Source organism: Pristiophorus japonicus, unplaced genomic scaffold (genome assembly GCF_044704955.1).
Source record: "Pristiophorus japonicus isolate sPriJap1 unplaced genomic scaffold, sPriJap1.hap1 HAP1_SCAFFOLD_1359, whole genome shotgun sequence".
NCBI classification, from domain to species: Eukaryota; Metazoa; Chordata; class Chondrichthyes; family Pristiophoridae; genus Pristiophorus; species Pristiophorus japonicus.
Window position 1 is genome coordinate 19484 of NW_027251028.1, and position 27890 is coordinate 47373.

The 27890-nt window shown below is 50.5% G+C and overlaps 2 protein-coding genes across 2 annotated transcripts in view; both read left to right on the forward strand.

Annotated features, from left to right (window-relative positions):
• LOC139242502 (cell division cycle and apoptosis regulator protein 1-like) overlaps window positions 1-12000 on the forward strand; it is a 30873-nt gene extending 18873 nt beyond the window's left edge. The window contains exons 12-18 of the mRNA XM_070870388.1: window positions 3686-3803; window positions 4359-4432; window positions 5072-5218; window positions 10101-10227; window positions 10552-10743; window positions 10857-11062; window positions 11370-12000. Coding sequence (XP_070726489.1) covers window positions 3686-3803; window positions 4359-4432; window positions 5072-5218; window positions 10101-10227; window positions 10552-10743; window positions 10857-11062; window positions 11370-11402 — 897 coding nt within the window. The 3' untranslated portion in view covers window positions 11403-12000. The remainder of the gene's footprint in view (window positions 1-3685; window positions 3804-4358; window positions 4433-5071; window positions 5219-10100; window positions 10228-10551; window positions 10744-10856; window positions 11063-11369) is intronic.
• Window positions 12001-18202: 6202 nt separating this feature from the next.
• Window positions 18203-26704, forward strand: LOC139242503 (caspase-3-like). The gene is made up of 4 exons (XM_070870389.1): window positions 18203-18969; window positions 20937-21109; window positions 23916-24063; window positions 25849-26704. The coding sequence occupies exons 1-4, from the start codon at window positions 18594-18596 to the stop codon at window positions 26142-26144; spliced, it is 993 nt and encodes a 330-aa protein (XP_070726490.1). The 5' UTR covers window positions 18203-18593; the 3' UTR covers window positions 26145-26704.
• Window positions 26705-27890: the final 1186 nt, after the last annotated feature.

The window sequence follows — 27890 nt, forward strand, 5'->3', positions numbered from 1 at the left end:
AAACTGACTGCAAAAGCTTCTATAAATATGTGAAGAGAAAAAGATTAGTGAAGACAAATGTAGGTCCCTCGCAGTCGGATTCAGGTGAATTTATAATGGGGAACAAAGAAATGGCAGACCAATTGAGCAAATACTTCGGTTCTGTCTTCACGAAGGAAGACATAAATAACTTTCCGAATGTACTAGTGGACCAAGGGTTTAAAGAGAAGGAGGAACTGAAGGATATCCTTATTAGGCGGTATATTGTGTTGGGGAAATTGATGAGATTGAAGGCCGATAAATCCCCGGGGCCTGATGGTCTGCATCCCAGAGTACTTAAAGAAGTGGCCCTAGAAATAGTGGATGCATTGGTGATCATTTTCCAACAGTCTATCGACTCTGGATCAGTTCCTATGGACTGGAGGGTAGCTAATGTGACACTACTTTTTAAAAAAGGAGGGAGAGAGAAAACGTGTAATTATAGCCTGACATCAGTAGTGGGGAAAATGTTGGAATCAATTATTAAGGATGAAATAGCAGCGCATTTGGAAAGCAGTGACAGGATCGGTCCAAGTCAGCATGGATTTATGAAAGGGAAATCATACTCGACAAATCTTCTGGAATTTTTTGAGGATGTAACTAGCAGGGTGGACAAGGGAGAACCAGTGGATGTGGTGTATTTAGACTTTCAAAAGGCTTTTAACAAGGTCCCGCACAAGAGATTGGTGTGCAAAATCAAAGCGCGTGGTATTGGGGGTAATGTACTGACGTGGATAGAGAACTGGTTGGCAGACAGGAAACAGAGAGTCGGGATAAACGGATCCTTTTCAGAATGGCAGGCAGTGACTAGTGGAGTGCCGCAGGGCTCAGTGCTGGGACCCCAGCTCTTTTCAATATACATTAACGATTTGGATGAAGGAATTGAGTGTAATATCTCCAAGTTTGCAGATGACACTAAACTGGGTGGCGGTGTGAGCTGTGAGGGGGACACTAAGAGGCTGCAGGGTGACTTGGATAGGTTAGCTGAGGTTATCCATTTTGGGGGCAAAAACACGAAGGCAGAATATTATCTGAATGGTGGCAGATTAGGAAAAGGGGAGGTGCAACGAGACCTGGGTGTCATGGTTCATCAGTCATTGAAGGGTGGCATGCAGGTACAGCAGGCGTTGAAGGCAGCAAATGGTATGTTGGTCTTCATCGCTAGGGGATTTGAGTATAGGAGCAGGGAGGTCTTACTGCAGTTGTACAGGGCCTTAGCGAGGCCTCACCTGGAATATTGTGTTCAGTTTTGATTTCCTAATCTGAGGAAGGGCGTTCTTGCTGTTGAGGGAGTGCAGCGAAGGTTCACCAGACTAATTTCAGGGATGGCTGGACTGTCATATGAGGAAAGACTGGATCAACTGGGCCTTTATACATTGGAGTTTAGAAGGATGAGAGGGGATCTCATAGAAACGTATAAGATTCTGACAGGACTTGACAGGTTAGATGCGGAAAGAATGTTCCCGATGTTGGGAACAGTCCAGAACAAGGGGACATCGTCTTAGGATAAGGGATAGGCGATTTAGGACCGAGATGAGGAGAAATTTCTTCACTCAGAGAGTTGTTAACCTGTGGAATTCCCTGCCGCAGAGAGTTGTTGATGCCAGTTCATTGGATATATTCAAGAGGGAGTTAGATATGGCCCTTACGGCTAAGGGAATCAAGAGGTATGGAGAGAAAGCAGGAAAGAGGTACTGATCAGCCATGATCTTATTGAATAGCGTTGCAGGCTCGAAGGGCCGAATGGCCTTCTCCACCTATTTTCTGTGTTTCTATGGCAGGTAGGGTCAGAGTAAGGGAAGGGGTGGTTGATGCTGGCTCAGTGTTGGGACAGTTGAACAGGAGAGGTGACGGGTGGGGAGGGTAGCCAATAGGGATGGGGGGGATTGGGAGGGTAGCCAATAGGAGAGGGGGGAATGGGAGGGTAGCCAATAGGAGAGGGTGGAATGGGAGGGTAGCTAATAGAGGGGGGAATGGGAGGGTAGCCAATAGGAGAGGGGGGGGATTGGGAGGTAGCCAATAGGAGAGGGGGGAATGGAAGGCAGCCAATAGGAGAGGGGTGGAATGGGAGGTAGCTAATAGGAGAGGGGGGGAATGGGAGGGTAGCCGATAGGAGGAGGAGGAATGGGAGGCAGCCAATAGGAGAGGGCGGGAATGGGAGGTAGCCAATAGGAGTAGGGGGAATGGGAGGTAGCCAATGGGAGAAGGGGGGAATGGGAGGTAGCCAATGGGAGAGGGGGGGAATGGGAGGGTAGCCAATAGGAGATGGGGGGATGAAGTTAAGGGAAAGGAGGAGGCTGACCTGAGAGGGTGGGGGTGGGGCGGCCTGAGAGATGGCGGGGTGTGGGGGCAGGCCGGCCAGCCTTGGGGGGTGGCAGGGGTGGGGGGTGACCTGGTCTGAGAACATATAGTCTATAATTCTTTACAACGCTCTGATCTCGTTTTTAATCGATTTGGGATTTATTGAATCGTCGAATGATACAGCTCAAAGGGAGGCCGCTGGGCCCGGCGTACTTGTGCCAGCTCTTTGGTCGAGCGAAAACAATTAATCCCACTCCCCTGCTCTTTCCCCACACCCTGCAAGGGTTTCCCCTTCAAGTATTTATCCAGTTCATTTTTGGAAGTTACTGTTGAATCTCCTTTCAGGCAACGCGGTCTAGATCACAATTCACTGCATGAAAAAATTCTCCTCGCCCCGTCTGATGCTTTTGCCAATTATCTTAAATGACCGTATTCTGTAAACCCCTTGGTTCATTTCCCCAGGAGGGTGTCTCCTGCTCCTGATGTGCCGGGGGAGGGAGGGAGGGGGTTGTGTCGGGGGAGGGAGGGAGGGGAGGGGCTTGTGTCGGGGGAGGGAGGGAGGGGCTTGTGTCGAGGGGGGGTTGTGTCGGGGGAGGGAGGGGGTTGTGTCGGGGAAGGGAGGGAGGGGAGGGGGTTGTGTCGGGGGAGGGAAGGGGTGTCGGGGGAGGGAAGGAGTTGTGTCGAGGGAGGGAAGGGGTTGTGTCGGGGGAGGGAGGGGAGGGGGTTGTGTCGAGGGAGGGAAGGGGTTGTGTCGGGGGAGGGAGGGGAGGGGGAGGGAGGAGAGGGGGTTGTGTCGAGGGAGGGGAGGGGGTTGTGTCGGGGGAGGGAGGGGAGGGGGTTGTGTCGGGGGAGGGAGGGGAGGGGGTTGTGTCGGGGGAGGGAGGGGAGGGGGTTGTGTCGGGGGAGGGAGGAGAGGGGGTTGTGTCGAGGGAGGGGAGGGGGTGTCGGGGGAGGGAGGGGAGGGGGTTGTGTCGGAGGAGGGGGGGAGGGGGTTGTGTCGGGTGGGGGAGGGAGGGGATTGTGTCGGGGGAGGGAGGGGGTTGTGTCGAGGGAGGGGAGGGGGTTGTGTCGGGGGAGCGGGTGGAGGGAGGGGAGGGGGTTGTGTCGGGGGAGGGGGTTGTGTCGATGGAGGGAGGGAAGGGGGTTGTGTCGGTGGAGGGAGGGGAAGGGGTTGTGTCTGGGTAGGGAGGGGAGGGGGTTGTGTTGAAATCTTCTTCAAATAGATTTACAAGCAAATTGCCTTTCCAGGAATTGTGCCGTGACTAGAGTCTGTAAAATGTTAGCCGGAGCCCAAGTGTCCTGTGTTACAAGTTACGTCACACTGCCCTCGGTTCCAGTGATTAACCACATCTCCCTCTGATTGCAGCCAGACGAGGGAGAGACTAAAGAGACGGAAGTGAAAGGGAAGGAGGGCGAGACCGATAGCAATGCCCTCCTACCGATCGACGATGCTCTGTTCTTGGAGGACAACGAGGAGGACTTTGGTGAGCAACACTTAGTACAGGAACGATACAGCATGGTTCCACAATACACAGCCGCGACTGTTGGACAGGGCCCCATCCCGTTGCAACCACGCTGTTGAGCATTGGCAGCCGTTAACCTTCCAGTGTCATAGCATCACCCATTGATAAGCTGCCCAACACTGAGCTAAACTGGCACCAGAGGGACTCGAGTAAAATCACGTGGTGTGGTCCGCCCACAGTACTCTACAGTTTAAACGTAACTTCCTTGGATGTCTACAGTATGGGCGATGATAGATCAGCACGATTTACTCCATATCTAACTCTGTATCTCTCTGCTGTACCTGCCCTGGGAGTGTGTGACAGGACAGTGTAGAGGGAGCTTTACTCTGTATCTAACCCCGTGCTGTACCTGCCCTGGGAGTGTTTGATGAGACAGTGTAGAGGGAGCTTTACTCTGAATCTAACCCCGTGCTGTACCTTCCCAAAGATCCTGCCTGGTTGGTCTGCCATCACTGCCCCCACCCCCCACCCCCCCGCGCCAGTGTTTGTGCTAATGTCCGATTGTGCTTCCTGCAGTTGTCTCCAATGCTGACGATAAAAAGCCGGATGAGAAAGGGAATGGAGCAGAGAGTGGATCTGTAAAAGAGATGGTAAGGAAAGCGCGATGCAATGAGAGACTGATCGAGATGGGCCAACGAGGGCCTTCTAGGAGACAACGTCAGCAAATGTACAGCCTTCGGGGTGAGGCGTTTTACGGGGGAAGTGGCAACATGCGATTATGGGGGGGGAAAGGAGCAGGATCGGAGGGGGAAGATGGGGAGAGTGGTACCCTGCAAAGAGAGGGGACTGGGGAGAGCAGTACCCTGCGAGTCGGGAGTGGGGGGCGAGGGGGGTGGTGGTGTATGAGGTATCAGCGGGAGAGGTGTGGAGAGTGGTATCAAGGGTTTGAAGCTCGGCCATCACTGATTAAGGAGCGGGTGCAGACTAGGGCTGGTGGAGCACAGGCTGTGCTGGGCTGGTGAAGATTCGAAGTACAGTGGAGTGGGGGAGGATGAAGGGGCACTGGAGCTGGCAGTGGTGAGAGATTGCGATGGACGGAGGTCTGGGAGAGGTTGAAGTCGAGCCTGGGATTAAGTGGGCCATTGAGGGTGTCCAGTCTAGTGGGAGTTGCTAGGCATCTGAGGACAGTTCTCAGCACCATCAGTCACTGACATTCAGTAAGAATGCTCGGGGTATTGGTGGTCGGAGCTGGAGGGACAGCTACACAACTCTGCTCTTCTCTGCCGCAGGAGAAGGACGTCACTCAGATGGTGTCGCTCCGCAAGGACCTCCTGCTGGCCTTCATCTACTTCGACCGCAATCTGTGTAGCTACCTTCTGGAGAAGGACCTGGATCTGATCCTGTGCACCGTGGGGCTGCACCTGTCCAGGGCTCAGGTACGCTGCAATCCCGCTCACCACCTTCTCATCGCCTCATTCACACGTTCCTGACCCTGGGTCCTGCCCCAACTATTGCTCCCCACTCCTGGGTACAGTTCCATGGCCACAGGTACCTCTTCCTCGTGATTATTCTTCGGGAATCAACTCTGTCAGTGGCTGTTGGACTGTGAGGGGCATCACAGCCGAGCTGGATGCTCTTTGACCTCAGGAGTCCAGCAAGCATCACTCGCTGGTGATGGGGGTGGAGACCCTGGCTGATGTCCTACATTCGAGCCCATTGCTAACCCTGCACTGACTCGAGATTGAGTGTGCACTGCTCAAAGCAGAGAGAGCACTCGATCAGATTCCATTCTTGGGACACTGCTCTCACCTAGCCTGGAGCAGCAGTCGTGTCCCCTCCTTCCCAGGGACACGGTGAATAACTAACCGGCACCTTACCTGTCCTGTGCTACGTCTGAATTTGTGCAGTATGTCACCACATGCCGCAGGGATTCATTTAAACATTCTGTGTCACTTGTTATATTTATTATTTTGCCAAGTGCCACACTCAGGAAAGCTTGCGGTGATGGGACACAGGTCGGTCTGTGATTCCCCACAGGGTGATGGGACACAGGTCAGTCTGTGATTCCCCACAGGGTGAGGGGACACGGGTCGGTCTGTGATTCCCCACAGGGTGAGGGGACACGGGTCGGTCTGTGATTCCCCACAGGGTGATGGGACACAGGTCAGTCTGTGATTCCCCACAGGGTGATGGGACATGGGTCGGTCTGTGATTCCCCACAGGGTGATGGGACATGGGTCGGTCTGTGATTCCCCACAAGGTGATGGGACACGGGTCGGTCTGTGATTCCCCACAGGGTGATGGGACATGGGTCGGTCTGTGATTCCCCACAGTGTGATGGGACACGGTTCGGTCTGTGATTCCCCACAGGGTGATGGGACACAGGTTGGTGTCTGATTCCTCACAGGATGAGGGGACATTGGTCGGTCTGTGATTCCCAACAGGGTGAGGGGACACATAGAAACATAGAAAATAGGTGCAGGAGTAAGCCATTCGGCCCTTCGAGCCTACACCACCATTCAATAAGATCATGGCTGATCATTCCCTCCATACCCCTGTCCTGCTTTCCCTCCATACCCCTTTCCTGCTTTCTCTCCATACCCCTTGATCCCTTTAGCCGTAAGGGCCATATCTAACTCCCTCTTGAATATATCCAATGAACTGGCATAAACCACACTCTGCGGCAGGGAATTCCACAGGTTAACACCTCTCTGAGTGAAGAAGTTTCTCCTCATCTCAGTCCTAAATGGCCTACCCCTTATCCTAAGACTGTCCCCCCTGGTTCTGGACTTCCCCTACATCGGGAACATTCTTCCCGCATCTAACCTGTCCTGTCCCATCAGAATCTTATACGTTTCTATGAGATCCCCTCTCATCCTTCTAAACTCCAGTATATAAAGGCCCAGTTGATCCAGTCTCTCATCATATGTCAGTCCAGTCATCCCTGGAATCAGTCTGGTGAACCTTCGCTGCACTCCCTCAATAGCAAGAACGTCCTTCCTCAGATTAGGAGACCAAAACTGAACACACTATTCCAGGTGAGGTCTCACCAAGGCACTGTACAACTGCAGTAAGACCTCCCTGCTCCTATACTCAAATCCCCTAACTATGAAGGCCAACATACCATTTGCCGCCTTCAACACCTGCTGTACCTGCATGCCAGCTTTCAGTGACTGATGAACCATGACACCCAGGTCTCGTTGCACCTCCCTTTTCCTAATCTGCCATTCAGATATTCTGCCTTCGTGTTTTTGCCCCCAAAATGGATAACCTCACATATTATACTGCATCTGCCATGCTTTTGCCCACTCACCTAACCTGCCCAAGCCACCCTGCAGCCTCTTAGCGTCCCCCTCACAGCTCACACCGCCACCCAGTTTAGTGTCATCTGCATACTTGGAGATATTACACTCAATTCTTTCATCCAAATTGTTAATGTATATTGTAAAGAGCTGGGGTCCCAGCACTGAGCCCTGCGGCACCCCACTAGTCACTGCCTGCCATTCTGAAAAGGACCCGTTTATCCCGACTCTCTGCTTCCTATCTGCCAACCAGTTCTCTACACGTAGGTACATTACCCCCAATACCATGTGCTTTGATTTTGCACACCAATCTCTTGTGTGGGACCTTGTCAAAAGCCTTTTGAAAGTCCAAATACAACACATCTACTGGTTCTCCCTTGTCCACCCTGCTAGTTACATCCTCAAAAAAATTCCAGAAGATTTGTCGAGTATGATTTCCCTTTCATAAATCCATGCTGACTTGGACCGATCCTGTCACTGCTTTCCAAATGCGCTGCTATTTCATCCTTAATAATTGATCCCAACATTTTCCCCACTACTGATGTCAGGCTAACCGGTCTATAATTACCCGTTTTCTCTCCCTTTTTTAAAAAGTGGTATTACATTAGCTACCCTCCAGTCCATGGGAACTGATCCAGAGTCGATAGACTATTGGAAAATGATCACCAATGCATCCACTATTTCTAGGGCCATTTCCTTAAGTACTCTGGGATGTAGACTATCAGGCCCCGGGGATTTATCGGCCTTCAATCCCATCAATTTCCCCAACACAATTTCCCGCCGAATAAGGATATCCTTCTGTTCCTCCTTCTCACTAGACCCTCGGTCCCCTAGTACATCCGGAAGGTTATTTGTGTTTTCCTTTGTGAAGACAGAACCAAAGTATTTGTTCACTTGGTCTGCCCTTTCTTTGTTCCCCATTATAAATTCACCCGAATCCGACTGCAAGGGACCTACGTTTGTCTTCACTAATCTTTTTCTCTTCACATATCTATAGAAGCTTTTGCAGTCAGTTTTTATGTTCCCGGCAAGCTTCCTCTCGTACTCTATTTACCCCCTCTTAAACCCTTCGTCCTCCTCTGCTGAATTCTAAAATTCTCCCAGTCCTTAGGTTTGCTGCTTTTTCTGGCCAATTTATATGCCTCTTCCTTGGATTTAACACTATCCTTAATTTCCCTTGTTAGCCACGGTTGAGCCACCTTCCCCGTTTTAGTTTTACTCCAGACAGGGATGTACAATTGTTGAAGTTCATCCATGTGATCTTTAAATGTTTGCCATTGCCTATCCACCGTCAACCCTTTAAGTATCCTTTGCCAGTCTATTCTAGCCAATTCTACGCCTCATACCATCGAAGTTACCTTTCCTTAAGTTCAGGACCCTAGTTTCTGAATTAACTGTGTCACTCTCCATCTTAATAAAGAATTCTACCATATTATGGTCACTCTTCCCCAAGGGGCCTCGCACAACAATATTGCTAATTAGTCCCTTCTCATTACACATCACCCAGACTAGGATGGCCAGCTCTCTAGTTGGTTCCTCGACATATTGGTCTAGAAAACCATCCCTAATGCACTCCAGGAAATCCTCCTCCACCGCATTGCTACCAGTTTGGTTAGCCCAATCAATATGTAGATTAAAGCCACCCATGATAACTGCTGTACCTTTATTGCACACATCCCTTATTTCTTGTTTGATGCTGTCCCCAACCTCGCTACTACTGTTTGTTGGTCTGTACACAACTCCCACCAGCGTTTTCTGCCCTTTGGTATTCCGTAGCTCCACCCATACCGATTCCACATCATCCAAGCTAATGTCCTTCCTTACTATTGCATTAATTTCCTCTTTAACTAACAACGCCACCCCGCCTCCTTTTCCTTTCTGCCTATCCTTCCTAAATGTTGAATACCCCTGGATTTTGAGTTCCCAGCCTTGGTCACCCTGGAGCCATGACTCCGTGATGCCAATTACATCATACCTGCTAACTGCTATCTGCGCAGTTAATTCGTCCACCTTATTCCGAATACTCCTCGCATTGAGGCACAGAGCCTTCAGGCTTGCCTTTTTAACACACTTTGCCCCTTTAGAATTTTGCTGTAATGTGGCCCTTTTTGTTTTTTGCCTTGGGTTTCTCTGCCCTCCACTTTTACTATTCTCCTTTCTATCTTGTGCTTCTGCCTTCATTTTATTTCCCTCTGTCTCCCTCCTCGGTTCCCATCATCCTGCCATATTAGTTTAACTCCTCCCGAACAGCACTAGCAAAGACTCCCCCTTGGACATTGGTTCCGGTCCTGCCCAGGTGGAGACTGTCCGGTTTGTACTGGTCCCACCTCCCCAGAACCGGTCGATGTGATTCCCCACAGGGTGATGGGACACAGGTCGGACTGTGATTCCCCACAGCTAAAGGGACACTGGTCGATGTGATTCCCCACAGGGTGGTGGGAGACGGGTCGGTCTGTGATTCCCCACAGGGTGATGGGACACGGGTCGATGTGATTTCCCACAGAGTGATGGGACTCTGGTCAGTCTGTGATTCCCCACAGGGTGATTGGATTCGGGTCGATGTGATTCCCCACAGGGTGATGGGACTCGGGTCGGTCTGTGATTCCCCACAGGGTGATGGGACTCGGGTCGGTCTGTGATTCCCCACAGGGTGATGGGACACGGGTCGATGTGATTCCCCACAGGGTGATGGGACTCGGGTCGGTCTGTGATTCCCCACAGGGTGATGGGACACGGGTCGATGTGATTCCCCACAGGGTGATGGGACTCGGGTCGGTCTGTGATTCCTCACAGGGTGATGGGACACGGGTCGATGTGATTCCCCACAGGGTGATGGGACTCGGGTCGGTCTGTGATTCCTCACAGGGTGATGGGACACGGGTCGATGTGTGAATGGAATGGGGGAGGGGGGGGCGTGTCTACTGGGGGAAGTGAGTGTGCAATCAGCGAGAGTAAAGTGGGGAAAGGGGCTTTTAGTTGCAGGGACCCTGGCTCAGGCTCGACTCTTGTGTTGCAGATTAAGCAGCTCCTGCGGAAGGTGTCCTCACAGAATATGTGTCTTTACCGAACCCTGACGGATGGCTGGGATGGAGACCTGGAGAAACTGGAGGACACGAGCCTTGTATCGGAGGAGATGGTGCTGGGTAAGGCACATGTCAGGCACCATTGATGTAGATGTGAAGTGCCGAGGAATACTGTGGGTGGGACCTGCTGCTGAGCCTCACTAGCCCAGGAGCACTGAGGGCGATCACTGGGTCTCCGTGCAGTGTCCACCCACCCAGAGACCTGTGCAAGGAGGAGGAGCGGGAGGGGAGGAGGAGGAGCGGGGGGGAGGGGAGGGGAGGGGAGAGGGGGAGGAGGATGAAGAAAGGGGGGTTTAGGTGGGGGGTTGGGGTTTAGGGGCCGGGGTGGGGGGGCTGTTTCCGAGGGGATCAGGGAGTCTCTGATTGTTGTTCTCCCTCCCTCAGGGAACCAGCACCTGTTGCCGTCCTGCAGCAGTGCTGCACCCAGCAAGCCCAGGACTCGGTCTGGAGACAGCGCCCTGACCGAGCACAACGGCACCATGGTCAACATCGGCAACTTGATCCACAAACTGGAGCGAGACGAGAGAAACCGTGCAGAGATGGAAACCAAACTGCAGTCAATGGAGTCACAGCTGGGTGAGCATGGCAAGGGCCCTGGCGATGGTTGGGTGTGTGCGGGGGGGCGGGCGGGCGCGGTGACTTGGCTGGCGGTGATGTTGGTGTTGTGACTGGCGGTGTTTCTCCCCTAGCTGAGGCACAGGGGAAGGTGTCTTCGAACGACGCTGTGAACCAGTCGCTGAGCTCAGGGATGCAGGAGATGCAGAAACAGGTGTCGGTGCTGGAGGATCGGGTGAAGGCGGCTGAAAAACTGAAGAGCTTCTGCGAGCTGCGTCTTCAGGATAACACCAGAAATCTCAACTCCATGGTGGAGGAAATTCAACGCATCATTAAAAAGGTAACGGGTCCTGCATCACACCTACCCCCTCCCCCGCCAGCGACACACATGCACGCATGTGGGGCACTACAATCGGCGGGGGTGAGGGTCTCTGCCGAGGTTATGTTCCCTTTAAGGTGGGAGGTGGGGGTCTGTCGGGGCGGGGGATGGGTGGAGGGAGTGGTTATCATGAGATTGGGAGATCCGACGGAGGGGAGAGGGTGTCTATGCGGCGGGGGGTGGTGGCGGTGGCGTTGGGGAGGACTCTGTGTGGAGCAGGCGGCCTGGTGAGTTCGGTTAATCTAAAGGTTTTTCTTTCCCCCCTCAGAACAACGCAGTGACGGAGAAGAAGGAGAAGTGAGGAGGGGTCTCGGCCCCAGAGGTTGAGCGAAGGAGTTGCTGATAGAATACAGTGAGCTAGCACCAGATCGTATATTGTGACCCGCTTGAACCCTTGCTTTCCTAATCTTATTAAAAGCCGAAAACACATACCAAGTGACTTCAACCTGCAAGTTTGCCGATATGTGCCGCGCGTGTGATTCCCGCACTGGTTCTGTGCACCATATTCAGGATGGGGAACTGAGATTGATGTGTATATTTGTGTAACCATCCATATTTTAGCATCGTCCTCAGCAGGACCTGCTCTCTCTCTCTCTCTCTCCCCACTTTGAGCTAGGGGATGTTGGGATGGTCTGGGCCTTATCCCAGTCCAGGCGAGTCTGTTGCCGCTTCCTCTCCCCGCGTAACACGTGGCATCGCAGGCGACTGATTGTTGGGCCTGGCCAGTGGGATCATTCGCTGAGCCTTCGGTTTCAAATCCCCTTTCCATTTCTCCCCCTAGATTGAGGCCTGTGGGAATAGATCCTGTGCCCTCCCCAGCTTTACACCCTTGTCCCCTTTCTGTCAGGATGTCACAATATTTACAATATAAAAATTCTTCACCGTTTTTAAAACCTTGAGTGCGTGTTGTGTCCTTTTGTTACCGGATTTATTGTCGAGATGAGGAATGACATTGTTGCTCATCCGTGCGCGATCAGCCCGACATTGGTGCTCGCCCCGTGACCAGGCTGTGGGTCATCCACCACTCACAGGTTTATCTCATGGCCACAGGAAGGGGAGGCTTGTCCCATGGGCGGTGTTCACAAGATGGGAACCGCACACGTCACCCAGCTCCCTGCGGCGGTAACTGAGTGTTCTGGCCTGTGAGGGACAAACGCCAGCTCCCTGAAGGCCTGGTTGAAGCTTCTCTTGAGCTAGGGCAACTTGGGGTTGGCCCACCCTGTTATCCAGATTCCGGACCCCACTCTTGAGCTCAACTGTGAAGAGAAGGTTCACACTGGCAATGTAACCACATTTCATCCAGAATCTAGAGTGTGCACACTTTCACACTGGAATAGGATCCCAGCAGAAGGAACAAATTACCAGCAGAGTTCTCCCATTTGGCCCATTTTGACATCAGAGGAAAAGGTTGGCATTTATTTGACTTGGCCTTTCTCGAGATGCAAATGCTTGCAGCAGTTTGGTGTCGTGGTGAGGAAGTTGTGGTTCGTTATCGATTGGGGTCCCAACTGAAGGCTGCCCTTTAGGGATTGCTTGCTGCTGGTGGGTACGCCTCTCAGCTCACTACCTGTCCCAAGGATAAGTTTGTAGATTCTCTCTGTTCTGTAGAGATGGAGCCAAAAGTTCTGCGATCACCAAGGCCTCTACATAGCCTGAAGTGTTGACTCATTGTTTTCTACAGTTTTATTTTGTGGTGGGAGGAAGCCCATAGTCGGGTTTCAGTCTCCGATTCTAGCTGCTGACGAGCCCATGCCTGCAGAGTTCTGGTTCGCTCGTTGTGGAGGGTGGGGTTACCTGGGGCTGAATGTGCAGGATCCAGTGACCGGTGTTATCCTCTCCCCGTGCCATTCGTGAGCCGGGCTGGTTGGGTCCATTAGCAATCATGCACTGGAGTTGTTTTCCTTGTTCAGATGGTGACTTGCCCGTCACTGGTCTACCTCCAAGGGGTTTGTTACGGGTTAGTCACCAAACATTGTATTGAACCCCTTGCTGTGGGAAGCAGGTGGCAGGAACTCCCCACAGCTGTAAAATGTGTGAGCACTATCCTGTGTCTGGACCAATGCCATTGCTCATTGAATAGGGTGTGGAGCCTCTGCAGCCACTCAGGCAGTGAGAGCTAGAGAGATGTGTGTGTTCCCATCACCAGGCGTCCAGGAGCATCCATCAACAGCTGGCACTGAGATTCCTCACTGGCCACAGACCCACACAGCACCTGGCATCATGCCCACCGTGACCTTCGGCTCCAATGCTGCGTAAAGAACTTCCACTGAGGCCAGCATAAACCACTGACTGCAGAGTGTACTATCCATACTTGCATAGGCTTCTTCTGCAGCATCTGTGACCTCCTCCACCTAGATTATCTGGTCATTACCACATTGCTGTGTGCAAATTGTCTGGTGTGTTCCCTACAGTATAACAGTGACTCCACTTCAACTTGGGGCAAGGCGCTTTGCGACATCCTGAGGTCATGAAAGACGCTAGAGAAATGCAAGTTTGTTCTTAGAAGGACAAGGACATCATCACCTCCCGACTTGGGACATATATTGCCGTTCCTTCGTCGTCGTTGGGTCACAGTCCTGACATTCCCTCCCTCATAGCAGCAGTTCACGGCGCAGGCTCACCGCTACCTTGGGCAATAAATGCAACAGGACAATGAGTCAGCCCAAACTGGGGGACTTTGCATACTGTCTCCTTATCTGAGGAAGGATATACATGCCTTGGAGGTGATGCAACGAAGGGTGATTCCTGGGATTAGAGGTTGGGCTGATTCTCTGGTTCAGAAGAAACATATCGGACTGAGGGGGAATTGACAGGGTGGATGCTGAGAGGTTGTTTCCCCCTGGCTGGGGAGGCAAGAAATGGGGAACAATAGTCTCGGGATAAGGGGTTAGCCATTTAGGGCTGAGCTGAGGAATGTTTTTACTCAGAGGGTTGTGAATGCTGAATCGTTGACTATAATCGATAGATTTTTGGGCACTCGGGGAATCAAGGGATATGGGGATCGGACGGGAAAGTGTTGAGGTTAAAGATTAGCCATAATATTGAATGGCGGAGCAGGCTCAAGGGCCATATGGCCGACTCCTGCTCCTAATTATGTTCTTGTGCTGTGAATTCAAATAGTTAAACATTGTGATGGTGACTAATTAATCCTTCAGTAAATTTTAGATCAGTGATGCAGAGAGATTGCACAAGGTGGATTAGCCTAGAGCGGCGAGTTCAGGTTATGCAACAGCTGCCACTGTGGATTGCAGACTGAGGCGTTGCCATTTGCCAGCTGGTACATTGTACCTGAGCAAAGTGGCTATTACCCCGGCAATCGCCGCCATTTCCCGGATCTCCAGCTGATTCACGCTCCGAAGTCTGACTTCAGGTGTTTCTGGCCAAGGACACGTCAAAAGTACTTCACTGGTTGTCAGGCGCTTTGGGACGTCCTGAGGCACTATATAAATACAAGTTCTTTCCAGTATTACAGCTGCGTCACTGGGCCAGGGTGTGAGGAATCTGAATGTTTGTCCAGCTGCTAACCCTAACTCTGGCAAGGTAAACCATGGGGCAGCTGTGTTCTGCTCCGATTACTCCCCTTGCCTTGAAAAATACCGATACTATATTAAAACATCTTCTGCCTGCACACACTTCCTGTCCACAAACCTTTACTTCGTGTTATGGTTTAGTCACACATTTTTCCATTGCAAATTCCCATGTCCATATCTATAATGGGAGCTGCGTATGTAAATGTGTCACACTGTCATTACAGTCACGTGCCAGCGATGGCGCTGTGGAGCCTTGCTCGAGATACCAACAGCACTCTGCTTCCCAAATTGCTGTAAGTTTTGCTTTATAGATATAAATAATCGATCAATTTTAAATAACGTAAATAGGGACTGGCCCTGGTCCAATTATCACCCGACTTCTGAGCCCTGTTTCACCTGGAGACTGAGCTCCCTGTGCACAACTCCACAGGTGATCGGTTGCCAATAAATATATTTTCCTTTTAAACACTTTTAAAATGTCAGCCGTGGCTCAGTAGGTAGCATTCTCGCCTCTGTTGGACTATCGGAGGGGCAGTACTGAGGGAGCGCCGCATGGTCGGAGGGGCAGTACTGAGGGAGCGCCGCACTGTCGGAGGGGCAGTACTGAGGGAGGGGCAGTACTGTCGGAGGGGCAGTACTGAGGGAGCGCCGCACTGTCGGAGGGGCAGTACTGAGGGAGAGCCGCACTGTCGGAGGGGCAGTACTGAGGGAGCGCCGCACTGTCGGAGGGGCAGTACTGAGGGAATGCCGCACTGTCGGAGGAGCAGTACTGAGGGAGCGCTGCACTGTCAGAGGGGCAGTACTGAGGGAGCACCGCACTGTCAGGGCAGTACTGAGGGAATGCCGCACTGTCGGAGGGGCAGTACTGAGGGAGCGCCGCACTGTCGGAGGGCCAGTACTGAGGGAGCGACGCACTGTCGGAGGGGCAGTACTGAGGGAGTGACGCACTGTTGAAGGGGCAGTACTGAGGGAATGCCGCACTGTTGCCAGCACGGCCACTATTTTGAAGAAGAGCGGAGAAGTTCTCCCCGGTGTCATATTGTTGTTTGTGGGAGCTTGCTGTGCAGAAGTTGCCACATTTCCTGCGTGATAACAGTGACCAAACTTTAAAAAGTACTTTGCTGTCTGTAAAGCACTTTCGGGCGCGGTGAAAGGGGCTGTAGAAATGGAAGCCTTTCCATTGTTGTTCCCCCTCTCAGCCTGCCCAATGACTTGCTGCTTATTGGTTTTTGGAGTGTGGGTGCCATTGACACGGTCCTGTTGCCCGTGGCACTGCTAGGCTGGAGCTGGTGCAGCACCGAGGGACACGGGGAGCCTGCAGGCCCTCGACTCGATGCAACGATGGACACGGGAGGCAAGCCCGCAGGGTCAGTCAGCAGAGGTGCGAGGGAAGGGTGGAAATCCTTGACCTTGGAAGGAGACAGGTGAGAGGACATCAGTTGTTTCAAGGTCAATCCTGAATAGAACGCAAGGGCACAGGGCCACACTGGCAAATGCATCCTCGGTTCACTCTCTCCAGATTCTATTTAAACATACAGAAGTATATTGATGATATTGAACATAAGAAATAGGAGCGGATGTCGGTCATGGGCCTCTCGAGCCTGCTCCGCCATTGAGTAAGATCATGGCTGATCTTCGACCTCAACTCCACTTTCCAGCCCAATCCCCATATCCCTTGATTCCCCTCGAGTCCAAAAATCTATCGATCTCAACCCTGAATATATTCAACGACTGAGCCTCCACAGCCCTCTGGGGCAGAGAATTCTAGAGATTCACCACCCTCTGAGTGAAGAAATTCCTCCTCATATCAGTCCTAAATGGCCGACCCCTTATCCTGAGACTGATCCCTGGTTCTAGACTCTCCAGCCCGGGGGAAACATCCTCTCAGCATCTACCCTGTCAATCCCCTCAGAATCTTGTGTGTTTCAATGGGATCACCTCATTCTTCTAAACTCCACAGAGTACAGGCCCAATCTGCTCAATGATATAGATGATGTTGGGGCAGATTTGCCCCTCCACGTTTCTTTCTCTTTAAGTGAGTGAGACTTGGACTGTTGCCATGGTGACTTCAAGGCCATGTTAGTCATGCCATTGTCACGTGACTCATGGATCAGACCGGAGAGACAGCAGGCGCCGCCGAAACAGGCGGGTGACGTGAATGGAAAGTGAAAGGTGTATCGCTATCACCTGCATTTCCCATGAACAGCATGACTTAAATAAAAACAGATAAAAAGGAAATGGGTGCCTAAAGTAAATGTTGGTCCCATGGAGGATGAGACTGGGGAATTAATAATAGAAAACAGGGAAATGGCAGAGACTTTGAACAAATATTTTGTATTGGTCTTCAGGTAAAAGACACTAAAAACATCCCAATAGTGGATAATCAAAGGGCTATAGGGAGGGAGGAACACTAATCACTATCACTAATGAAGTAGTACTCGGTAAAATAATGGGACTAAAGGTGGACAAGTCCCGTGGACCTGATGGCTTACATCCTAGGGTCTTAAAGTAAGTGGCTGCAGAGATAGTGGATGCATTGGTGATAATCAACAAATGTAACACCCCTATTTAAAAAAGGAGGCAGACAGAAAGCAGGGATCGGTGCTGGGTCCTCAACTATTTACAATCTATATTAATGAAGTTTGCTGATGATACAAAGATGGGTGGGAAAGCAAATTGTGAGGAGGGCACAAACAATCTACAGTGGGATATAGACAGGCTCAGTGAGTGGGCAAATATCTGGCAGATGCAGTATAATGTGAGGCTACTCATTTTGGCAGAAAAAGTAGAAATGCAAATTACAATTTAAATGGAGAAAAGTTTGCAAAGTGTTGCAGTACAGAGGGACCTGGGGGTCCTTGTGCATGAAACACAAACAGTTAGTATGTAGGTACAGCAAGTGATCAGGAAGGCAAATGGAATGTTGGCCTTTATTGCAAGGGGGATAGAGTATAAAAGCGGAGAAGTCCTGCTACAACTGTACAGGGTATTGATGAGGCCATATCTGGAGTACTGCGTTCAGTTTTGGTCTCTGTATTTAAGGAAGGATATACTTGCATTGGAGGCTGTTCAGAGGAGGTTCACTAGGTTGATTGGGGGGGGTTGACTTATGAAGATAGGTTGAGTAGATTGGGCCTATACACATTGGAGTTCATAGAAACGTAGAAAATAGGTGCAGGAGTAGGCCATTCGGCCCTTCGAGCCTGAACCACCATTCAATATGATTATAGCTGATCATTCACCTCAGCACCTCTTTCCTGCTTTCTCCCCATACCCCCCGATCCCTTCAGCCGCAAGGTCCACATCCAACTCCTTCTTGAATATATCCAGTGAACTGGCATCAACAACTCTCTGCGATAGGGAATTCCACAGGTTAACAACTCTGAAGAAGTTTCTCCTCATCTCAGTCCCAAATGGCCTATCCCTTTTTCTTAGACTATATCCCCTGGTTCTGGACTTCCACAACATCGGGAACACTCCTCCTGCATTTAACCCGTCCAGTCCCGTCAGAATTTTATATGTTTCTGTTGTGTATCTGTAAAGCATGCACTCCCATCTTCCGCCACCAGGGAGCGCATCCCCTGAAGTCCCAAGGGATCCCAGCATCCTTTGGGAACACTGTATATAAGCCGGCCCCGAAGGCCTGTTCCTCACTCTGGAGTGTCTTAATAAAGGCTGAGGTCACTGTTACTTTAACCTCCCTGTGTGCAGTCTCATCTGTGTTAGGAACACAATAGTTTCCCTCTCATCCCTCTAAACTCCAGTGAATACAAGCCCAGTCGATCAGAAGAATGAGAGGTGATCTTATCGAAACACACAAGATAATGAGAGGGCTTGACAAGGTGGATCCATTACTGACACGTGTTGCGACATTTGTTCAAACGTGTCTCTATCACATTCTCCCGATTCCACTGGAACAGAAATAATGTCCGCTCCTTCTCTGTGCCCAAACTCCAGGAATAATGCGTTCGGCCAAACCTTATCCTGATGACAGCAGTGTCCCTTTAAATTGTAATGAAGGGTGGGGCTGCTCACTGGGCAGAACCAGTGACTATGAACCGCACCTGCTTAAACAGGCAAGATCTAGATTATCAGAACTGTTTGGTATTCTGTTAGTTGCTAAAATGACAGATTACTCGACCGGTTCAGAGAGCTGCCTCAAGCCGAGAGTGCTGATCATTACAGTGCAGAAATTCTACCCTACCTCAAACTTCAACAACAGGGTGGGAGCTTCAAGCGACATTCGGAAACTCCACGAGGTGCTGTCAAAATTGGGGTTCATGGTGACGTTTTGGAACAATTACACAGGAAAAGAGATCCTGCAGGAGTACAGGAAAGGTATGTGACAAAGGGAGTGGGATTAGACTGGGTGGGATATTAAAGGATGTGGGGAGAGTGGGATTAGACTGGGTGGGATATTAAAGGGTGTGGGGAGAGTGGGATTAGACTGGGTGGGATAGTAAAGGGTATGGGGAGTGAGGGATTAGACTGGGTGGGATATTAAAGGGTGTGGGGAGAGTGGGATTAGACTGGGTGGGATATTAAAGGGGGGAGAGTGGGATTAGACTGGGTGGGATATTAAAGGGTGCGGGGAGTGAGGAATTAGACTGGGTGGGATATTAAAAGGTATGGGGAGTGAGGGATTAGACTGGGTGGGATATTAAAGGGGGGAGAGTGGGATTAGACTGGGTGGGATATTAAAGGGTGCGGGGAGTGAGGGATTAGACTGGGTGGGATATTAAAGGGTGTGGGGAGTGAGGGATTAGACTGGGTGGGATATTAAAGGGTGTGGGGAGTGAGGGATTAGACTGGGTGGGATATTAAAGGGTATGGGGAGTGAGGGATTAGACTGGGTGGGATATTAAAGGGTGTGGGGAGTGAGGGATTAGACTGGGTGGGATATTAAAGGGTGTGGGGAGTGAGGGATTAGACTGGGTGGGATATTAAAGGGTATGGGGAGTGAGGGATAGACTGGGTGGGATTAGACTGGGTGGGATATTAAAGGGTGTGGTGAGAGTGGAATTACAAGGATTGGAAAGTAGCAAACAGAACCCGCTATTTAAGAAAGGAAGAGGAGAAAAAGCAGGCCAGTTAGCCTGACATCAGTAGTAAGCAAAATGTTAGAATCTATTACTAGGGACATGGTAACAGGGCACTTAGAAAATGGTAAAATGATTGGGCCGAGTCAACGAAGTTTTATGAAAGGGAAATCATGTTTGACAAAGCTGTGATGAATTTTGGAAGATATAACGCGTGGATGGATATGGGGGAACCAGTGGATTTTCGAAAAGCATTCGATAAGGTGCCACACAAGAGCTTAGTACACAAAATTAGGACTCATGGGATTGGGTAACATATTAGCATGGATTGAGGATTGGTTAATGGACAGAAAACAAAGTAGGAATAAACAGGACCTTTTCGGGTTGGCAGGCTGTAACTAGCGGGATACTGCAGGGATCAGTGCTGGGGCCTCAGCTATTTACAATCTGTATTAATGACTTAGATGAAGAGACTGAGTGTAATGTATCCTAGTTTACTGATGTTACAAAGTTAGGTGGGAAAGTAAACTGAGGAAGACGCAAAGAGGCTGCAGAGAGAAAGAGACAGGTTGACTGAGTGGTTAAGATCATGGCAAATGGAATACAATGTGGGGCTGTCCTAGTGCATGAAGTTGTCCACTGTGGTAGGAAAAACAATAAACAATATTTTTTGAATGGTAAGAGACTAGGAAATGTCTGCATTCAAAGGGACCTGGGTGTCCTTGTACATGAATCACAGAAAGTTAACATGCAGTTGCAAGCAAATAGGAAAGCAAATGGTATGTTAGCTTTTGTTACAAAGGGATTAGAGTATAAGAGTAAATAAGTCTTGCTGCAATTATACAGGGCATTGGTGAGGCCACACCTGGAGTACTGTGTACAGTTCGGGTCTCTTTACTTAAGGTAAGACATACTTGCCTTAGAGGGAGTGCAATGAAGGTTCACTAGACTGGTTCCTGGGATGAGGAGATTGCCGTATCAGGAGAGATTGAGTAGACGAGGCCTATATTCCCTAAAGTTTAGAAGAATGGGAGAGTGGGATTAGACTGCATGGACTAGTAAAGGGAATGGGGAGAGTGGGGTTAGACTGGGTGGGATATTAAAGAGTAGGGGAGAGTGGGGTTAGACTGGGCGGGATATTATAGGGTACGGGGAGTGAGGGGGAGAGTGGGATTAGTGGGAATGGGTTCTGCGTTCAGGCCTGGAGGTGAGGTTGGGGTCTCTGCTGTTTCTGGGATCATGGCTCAATGATAATTTTCCTCACAGAGAGCCGTCGGACTCACGGGTCCTGCTTCATCTCCATTATCTCCAGCCATGGTGAAGAAGGAGTGATTTACGGAGCAGATGGTTGTCCTGTGGACCTGAGAGACATTTACTCCATGTTCACAGCGCAGACCTGTCCAACACTGGCAGGGAAACCAAAGATCTTCTTTATTCAGGTATGTGTGTTTACACTGAGGAAAAGGAATGGGGGAAGAATAAATCAAACAACTAAATCTGTGGCCGATCTGTCCTGTACCCGAATATCCGTGTCTGATCTACCCTGTACCCCAATATCCGTGTCTGATCTGCCCCGTACCCCAATATCTGTGACCGATCTGCCCCGCACCCCAATATCTGTGACCGATCTGTCCCATACCCCAATATCTGTGGCCGATCTGCCCCGCACCCCGATATCTGTGGCCGATCTGTCCCGTACCCCAATATCTGAGTCCGATCTGCCCCGTACCCCAATATCTGTGGCAGATCTGTCCCGTACCCCAGTATCCGTGTCTGATCTGCCCCGTACCCCAATATATGTGTCCGATCTGCCCCGTACCCCAGTATCCGTGTCTGATCTGCCCCGTACCCCAATATATGTGGTCGATATGTCCCGTACCCCAATATCCGTGTCTGATTTGCCCCGTACCCCAATATATGTGGCCGATCTGCCCCATACCCCAATATCTGTGACCAATCTGTCCCGTACCCCAATATCTGTGGCCGATCTGCCCCGTACCCCAATATATGTGGCCGATCTGCCCCGTACCCCAATATCTGTATCCGATCTGTCCCGTACCCCAATATCTGTGACCGATTTACCCCGTATGACATACATAGAAAGAGGGTTGAGGTCCTACAGGCCGAATTTAGGGAACTAGGAAGAAAATTAATGGGCAGGACCTCAAAAGTAGTAATCTCCGGGTTACTACCGGTGCCACGCACTAATGATTACAAGAATAGAAGGATAGAGAGGATGAACGCATGGCTGGAGAGTTGGTGTAGGAGGGAGGGCTTTAAATTCTTGAGGCATTAGGACTACTTCTGGGGAGATGGGACCTGTACAAACCTCAACAGCGCCGGAACCAATATCCTCGCGGGGAGTTTTGCTAGTGCTGTTGGGGAGGGTTTAAATTAGCTTGGCAGGGGGATGGAAATCTGAGAACAAATTCAATAGGGAAGGAAGTAAAGCAGAAATTGGAAAGCAAGAATTTAGAAAGCAAATCTGTAAGACAGAGGAAACAAGGGTTAGTGTGTAGTAATTAAGGATGTCTTCCTTTGCTAAGTGGTGTATAGTTAATGCAAGGAGTATAGCGAATAAGGGGGATGAGCTAAGAGCACAGGTAGATACTTGGGAGTATGACATTATAGCCATTACAGAAACATGGCTGAAAGAGGGGCAGGTTTGGCAGATCAATATTCCTGGTTATAGGATTTTTAGACAAGACAGAGAGGGGTGTAAAAACGGGAGGGGGGGGCGGGGGGGAGGGTGCGGTATTGATTAAAGAAACTATTATTACGGTGAGGAGGGATGATATGTTAGAGGGATCATCAAATTAGGCCATGTGTAAAAAATAAAACGGGGAAGGTGGCTCAACTGTGGCTAACAAGGGAAATTACGGAGTGCTAAATCCAAGGAAGAGGCATATAAATTGGCCAGAAAAAGCAGCAAACCTGAGGACTGGGAGAAATTTAGAATTCAGCAGAGAAGGACAAAGGGTTTAATTAGGAGGGGGAAAATAGAGTATGAGAGTAAGCTTGCAGGGAACATAAAAACTGACTGCAAAAGCTTCTATAGATGTGTGAAGAGAAAAAGATTGGTGAAGACAAATCAGGTGAATTTATACTGGAGAACAAAGAAATGGCAGACCAATTGAACAAATACTTTGGTTCTGTCTTCACGAAGGAAGACACAAATAACCTTCAGGAAATACTAGGGGACAGAGGATCTAGTGAGAAGGAGGAACTGAAGGAAATCCTTATTAGTCAGGAAAGTGTGTTAGGGAAATTGATGGGATTGAAGGCCAATAAATTTCCAGGGCCTGATAGTTTGCATCCCAGAGTACTTAAGGAAGTGGCCCTAGAAATAGTGGATGCATTGGTGGTCATTTTCCAACATTCTATCGACTCTGGATCAGTTCCAATGGATTGGAGGGTAGCTAATGTAACACCACTTTTTAAAAAAGGAGGGAGAGAAAACGGGGAATTATAGACCGGTTAGTCTGACATCGGAAGTGGGGAAAATGTTGGAAACAATGATTAAGGATGTAATAGCAGCGCATTTGGAAAGCAGTGACAGGATCAGTCCAAATCAGCATGGATTTATGAAATCATGCTTGACAAATCTTCTAGAATTTTTTGAGGATGTAACCAGTAGAGTGGACAAGGGAGAACCAGTGGATGTGGTGTATTTGGACTTTCAAAAGGCTTTTGACAAGGTCCCACACAAGAGATTAGTGTGCAAAATTAAAGCACATGGTATTGGGGGTAATGTATTGACGAGGATAGAGAACTGGTTGGCGGACAGGAAGCAAAGAGTAGGAATAAACGGGTCATTTTCAGAATGACAGGCAGTGACTAGTAGGGTATCGCAAGGTTCAGTGCTGGGACCCCAGCTATTTACAATATACATTAATGATTTAGATGAAGGAATTGAATGCAATAGCTCCCAGTTTGCAGATGACACTAAGCTGGGTGGCAGTGAGAGCTGTGAGGAGGACGCTAAAGGCTGCAGGGTGACTTGGACAGGTTAGGTGAGTGGGCAAATGCATGGCAGATGCAGTATAATGTGGATAAATGTAAGGTTATCCACTTTGGTGGCAAAAACAAGGTGGTAGAATATTATCTGAATGGTGACAGATTAGGAAAAGGGGAGGTGCAACGAGACCTGGGTGTCATGGTACCCCAATACGCCATGACCCCATACCCCGTGGCCCCATTGCCTGCTGGAATTGCTCTGACTGTAGTTGCTTTGATTTCTCTCAGGCCTGCAGAGGGTCAGAGACTGACGGCGGTGTGTATCTGCAAACTGACGCCGTGACTGAAATAGACAGCCGTTGCTCTCCGCAGGACTCCTTCTCACATTACGAGGCAGTGCCTGAAGACACAGCCGTCCATTTCTGCACCAGCCCTGGTACGTATCACAGAACATGCTGCACCTCTGGACAAGATCAGGCAACTCAACATTGAGACTGAGAGATGGGAGGAGAGGGAGAGAAGCGGGGAGGGAAAGGGCAGAGGGAGAGAATGAGGGGGGAGGGGGAGAGCAGAAGGGGAGATGGAGGGAGAGTGGAGGAAGAGAGAGAGGGAGATTGAGTGGGAGAGAGAGAGGGAGATTGAGTAGGAGAGAGGGGGCGATTGAAACAAAGAAAATAGGTACAGAAGTAGGCCCTTCGAGCCTGCACCACCATTCAATATGATCATGGCTGATCATGCAACTTCAGTACCCCACTCCTGCCTTCTCTCCATACCCCTGATCCCTTTAGCCGTAAGAGCCACATCTTTTGAATATATCTAACGAACTGGCCTCAACAACTTTCTATGGCATGTTGGCCTTCATAGCGAGGGGATTTGAATAGAGGGGCAGGGAGGTGTTGCTACAGTTGTACAGGGCCTTGGTGAGGCCACACCTGGAGTATTGTGTACAGTTTTGGTCTCCTAACTTGAGGAAGGACATTCTTGCTATTGAGGGAGTGCAGCGAAGATTCACCAGACTGATTCCCGGGATGGCGGGACTGACCTATCAAGAAAGACTGGATCAACTGGGCTTGTATTCACTGGAGTTCAGAAGAATGAGAGGGGACCTCATAGAAACGTTTAAAATTCTGACGGGTTTAGACAGGTTAGATGCAGGAAGAATGTTCCCAATGTTGGGGAAGTCCAGAACCAGGGGTCACAGTCTGAGGATAAGGGGTAAGCCATTTAGGACCGAGATGAGGAGAAACTTCTTCACCCAGAGAGTGGTGAACCTGTGGAATTCTCTACCACAGAAAGTAGTTGAGGCCAATTCACTAAATATATTCAAAAGAGAGTTAGATGAAGTCCTTACTACTCGGGGGATCAAGGGTTATGGCGAGAAAGCAGGAAGGGGATACTGAAGTTTCATGTTCAGCCATGAACTCATTGAATGGCGGTGCAGGCTAGAAGGGCTGAATGGCCTGCTCCTGCACCTATTTTCTATGTTTCTATGGTAGGGAATTCCACAGGTTCACAATTCTCTGGGTGAAGAAGTTTCTCCTCATCTCAGTCCTATATGGCTTACCCCTTATCCTTAGACTGTGACCCCTGGTTCTGGACTTCCCCAACATTGGGAACATTCTTCCTGCATCTAACCTGTCCAATTCCGTCAGAATTTTATATGCTTCTATGAGCTCCCCTCTCATTCTTCTAAATTCCAGTGAATATAAGCCCAGTCGATCCAGTCTTTCTTCAGATGTCAGTCCTGCCATCCCGGGAATCAGTCTGGTGAACCTTCGCTGCACTCCCTCAATAGCAAGAATATCCTTCCTCAGATTAGGAGACCAAAACTGTACACAATATTCAAGGTGTGGCCTCACCAAGGCTCTGTACAACTGCAGCAAGACCTCCCTGCTCCTATACTCAAATCCTCTCACTATGAAGACCAACATGCCATTTGCCTTCTTAACTGCCTGCTATACCTGCACCCACTATTGAGTGGGAAAGAGGGGGAGATTGAGTGGGTGGGAGGGAGGGAGAGCAGAGAGGGAGAAGGGATCAGAGGCAGAGGGGAGGAACTGAGATACTGCAAAGAAACAGATGCAGAATTAAGCAGAGGGAGTGGTGGAAAAGGAGAGAGACACACACACACGGTTTCACTCACAGCTTGCTGAGTTTTTTTGTGGTTAGTTGTATGTGCCTGCAAGGGATCAGGCTGAGATATATTGCTCTGTGTTCACAGATCACAGTGCCTTCCTGAGTCCTGGTGGCTCAGTGTTCCTCCAGAGTCTGTGTAAGCTGTTGTCCGGGGACCAGAGGCACTGGGAGCTGCTGCGTATCATGACCCGTGTTAACGCCCTGGTTGCCTGGAACTTTGAGTCCAGAGGAAAGACATTTGGGGGCAAGAAGCAGATGCCTTGCTTCATCACCAAGCTACGGGAAGAGGTCTATCCGTTCTCCGACAGACTCGTGGGCAATGGCTCCGCCTCTCTCCGCAACCCGGAAATCCGCCATCCCAACCACATGTCCTCCTGCTGAGTCCTGATTGATCCAATTGTTTCATTCAACTTGTATTTTTAACGTAGTAAAATGTCCCAAGGCCCTTCAGAGGAGCAACTATCGGACTCAGCAACATAATGAGATATTCGGACAGGTGACCACAAGCTTGGTACAAAAGGGAGGCTTTTACAGAGTGTCTGAAAGGAGGAGAGAGAGACGGAGAGGTTCAGGGAGGGAGTTCCAGAGCTTGGGGCCAGGCAACTGGAGGCATGGTGGAGCGATTATAATCAGGGATGCTCAGGAGGCCAGAATTGGAGGAACGCAGAGATCTGGGAGTGTTGTAGGGCTGGAAGAGGTTATAGAGATAGGGAGGGGCGAGGTCATGCAGGGATTTGAAAACAAGGATGAGGATTTTAAAATTGAGACGTTGCCAGACTGAGAGCCAATGTAGGTCTACCAGCACAGGGGGTGATGGGTGAGCGGGACTTGGTGTGAGTTAGGACACGGGGCAGCGAGCACAGGGGGTGATGGGTGAGTGGGACTTGGTGTGAGTTAGGACACGGGGCAGCGAGCACAGAGGGTGATGGGTGAGCGGGACTGGGTATGAGTTAGGACATGGGGTAGCGAGCACAGAGGGTGATGGGTGAGCGGGACTGGGTGCAAGTTAGGACATGGGGTAGCGAGCACAGGGAGTGATGGGTGAGCGGGACACGGGGCAGTGAGCACAGGGGATGATGGTGAGCGGGACTCGGTGCGAGTTAGGACACGGGGCAGCAGAGTTTCGGATGACCTAAAGTTTATGGAGGGTGGAAGTCCTTAAACATTGATGGTGAGTCATTGCAACAGGGAGGGAATTCCCCAGGGACATGGCTTGGGGAGAAAGGGTAGATGGTGGAGTCTGGGAGTAAGGAACGCTCACTGCTCTCTAACAGGCCTGCCATTTCCAACTAATTCATTTATGTATTCATCATCATAGGCAGTCCCTTGGAATCGAGGAAGACTTGCTTCCACTCCTGAAGTGACTGAACAGTCCAATATGAGAGCCACAGGTGGGACAGACAGTGGTTGAGGGAAGGGGTGGGTGGAACTGGTTTGCCGCACGCTCCTTCCGCTTCCTGCGCTTGGTTTCTGCGTGCTCCACCCTGATTTATGTATTACAGCAATGGTCGCTGCATTGACCCACCGGCATCTGCTCCCACCCTAAAATTAACAAATTGCATTTATATCACACCTCGTGACCTCAGGATGTCCCAAAGCGCTTTCCAACCAATTAAATTATCCTGGCAGCAGTCACTGTTGCAATGCAGGAAACGTGGCAGTCAAATAGTACACAAGCTCCCACAAACAGTACTGCCCCTCCAACAGCGCAGTGCGGCGATCCCTCAGTACTGCCCCTCCGACAGTGCGTCACTCCCTCAGTACTGCCCCTCCGACAGTGCGGCGATCCCTCAGTACTGCCCCTCCGACAGTGCGTCACTCTCTCAGTACTGCCCCTCCGACAGTGCGGCGATCCCTCAGTACTGCCTCTCCAACAGTGCGGCACTCCCTCAGTACTGCCCCTCCGACAGTGCGGCGATCCCTTAGTACTGCCCCTCCGACAGTGCGGCGCTCCCTCAGTACTGCCCCTCCGACAGTGCGGCGATCCCTCAGTACTGCCCCTCCGACAGTGCAGTGCAGTGCACCCTCAGTACTGCCCCTCCGACAGTGCAGCACTCCCTCAGTACTGCCCCTCCAACAGTGCAGCACTCCCTCACTACTACCCCTCCGACAGTGCAGCACTCCCTC

Excerpts from the sequence above, each read along its gene's own strand:
- LOC139242503 (XM_070870389.1), top strand. The coding sequence starts at position 18,594 with ATGCGTTCGGCCAAACCTTATCCTGATGACAGCAGTGTCCCTTTAAAT. Across the intron at positions 21,110-23,915 it reads CAAAGATCTTCTTTATTCAG|GCCTGCAGAGGGTCAGAGAC; the intron begins GTATGTGTGTTT and ends GATTTCTCTCAG. Across the intron at positions 24,064-25,848 it reads CCATTTCTGCACCAGCCCTG|ATCACAGTGCCTTCCTGAGT; the intron begins GTACGTATCACA and ends CTGTGTTCACAG.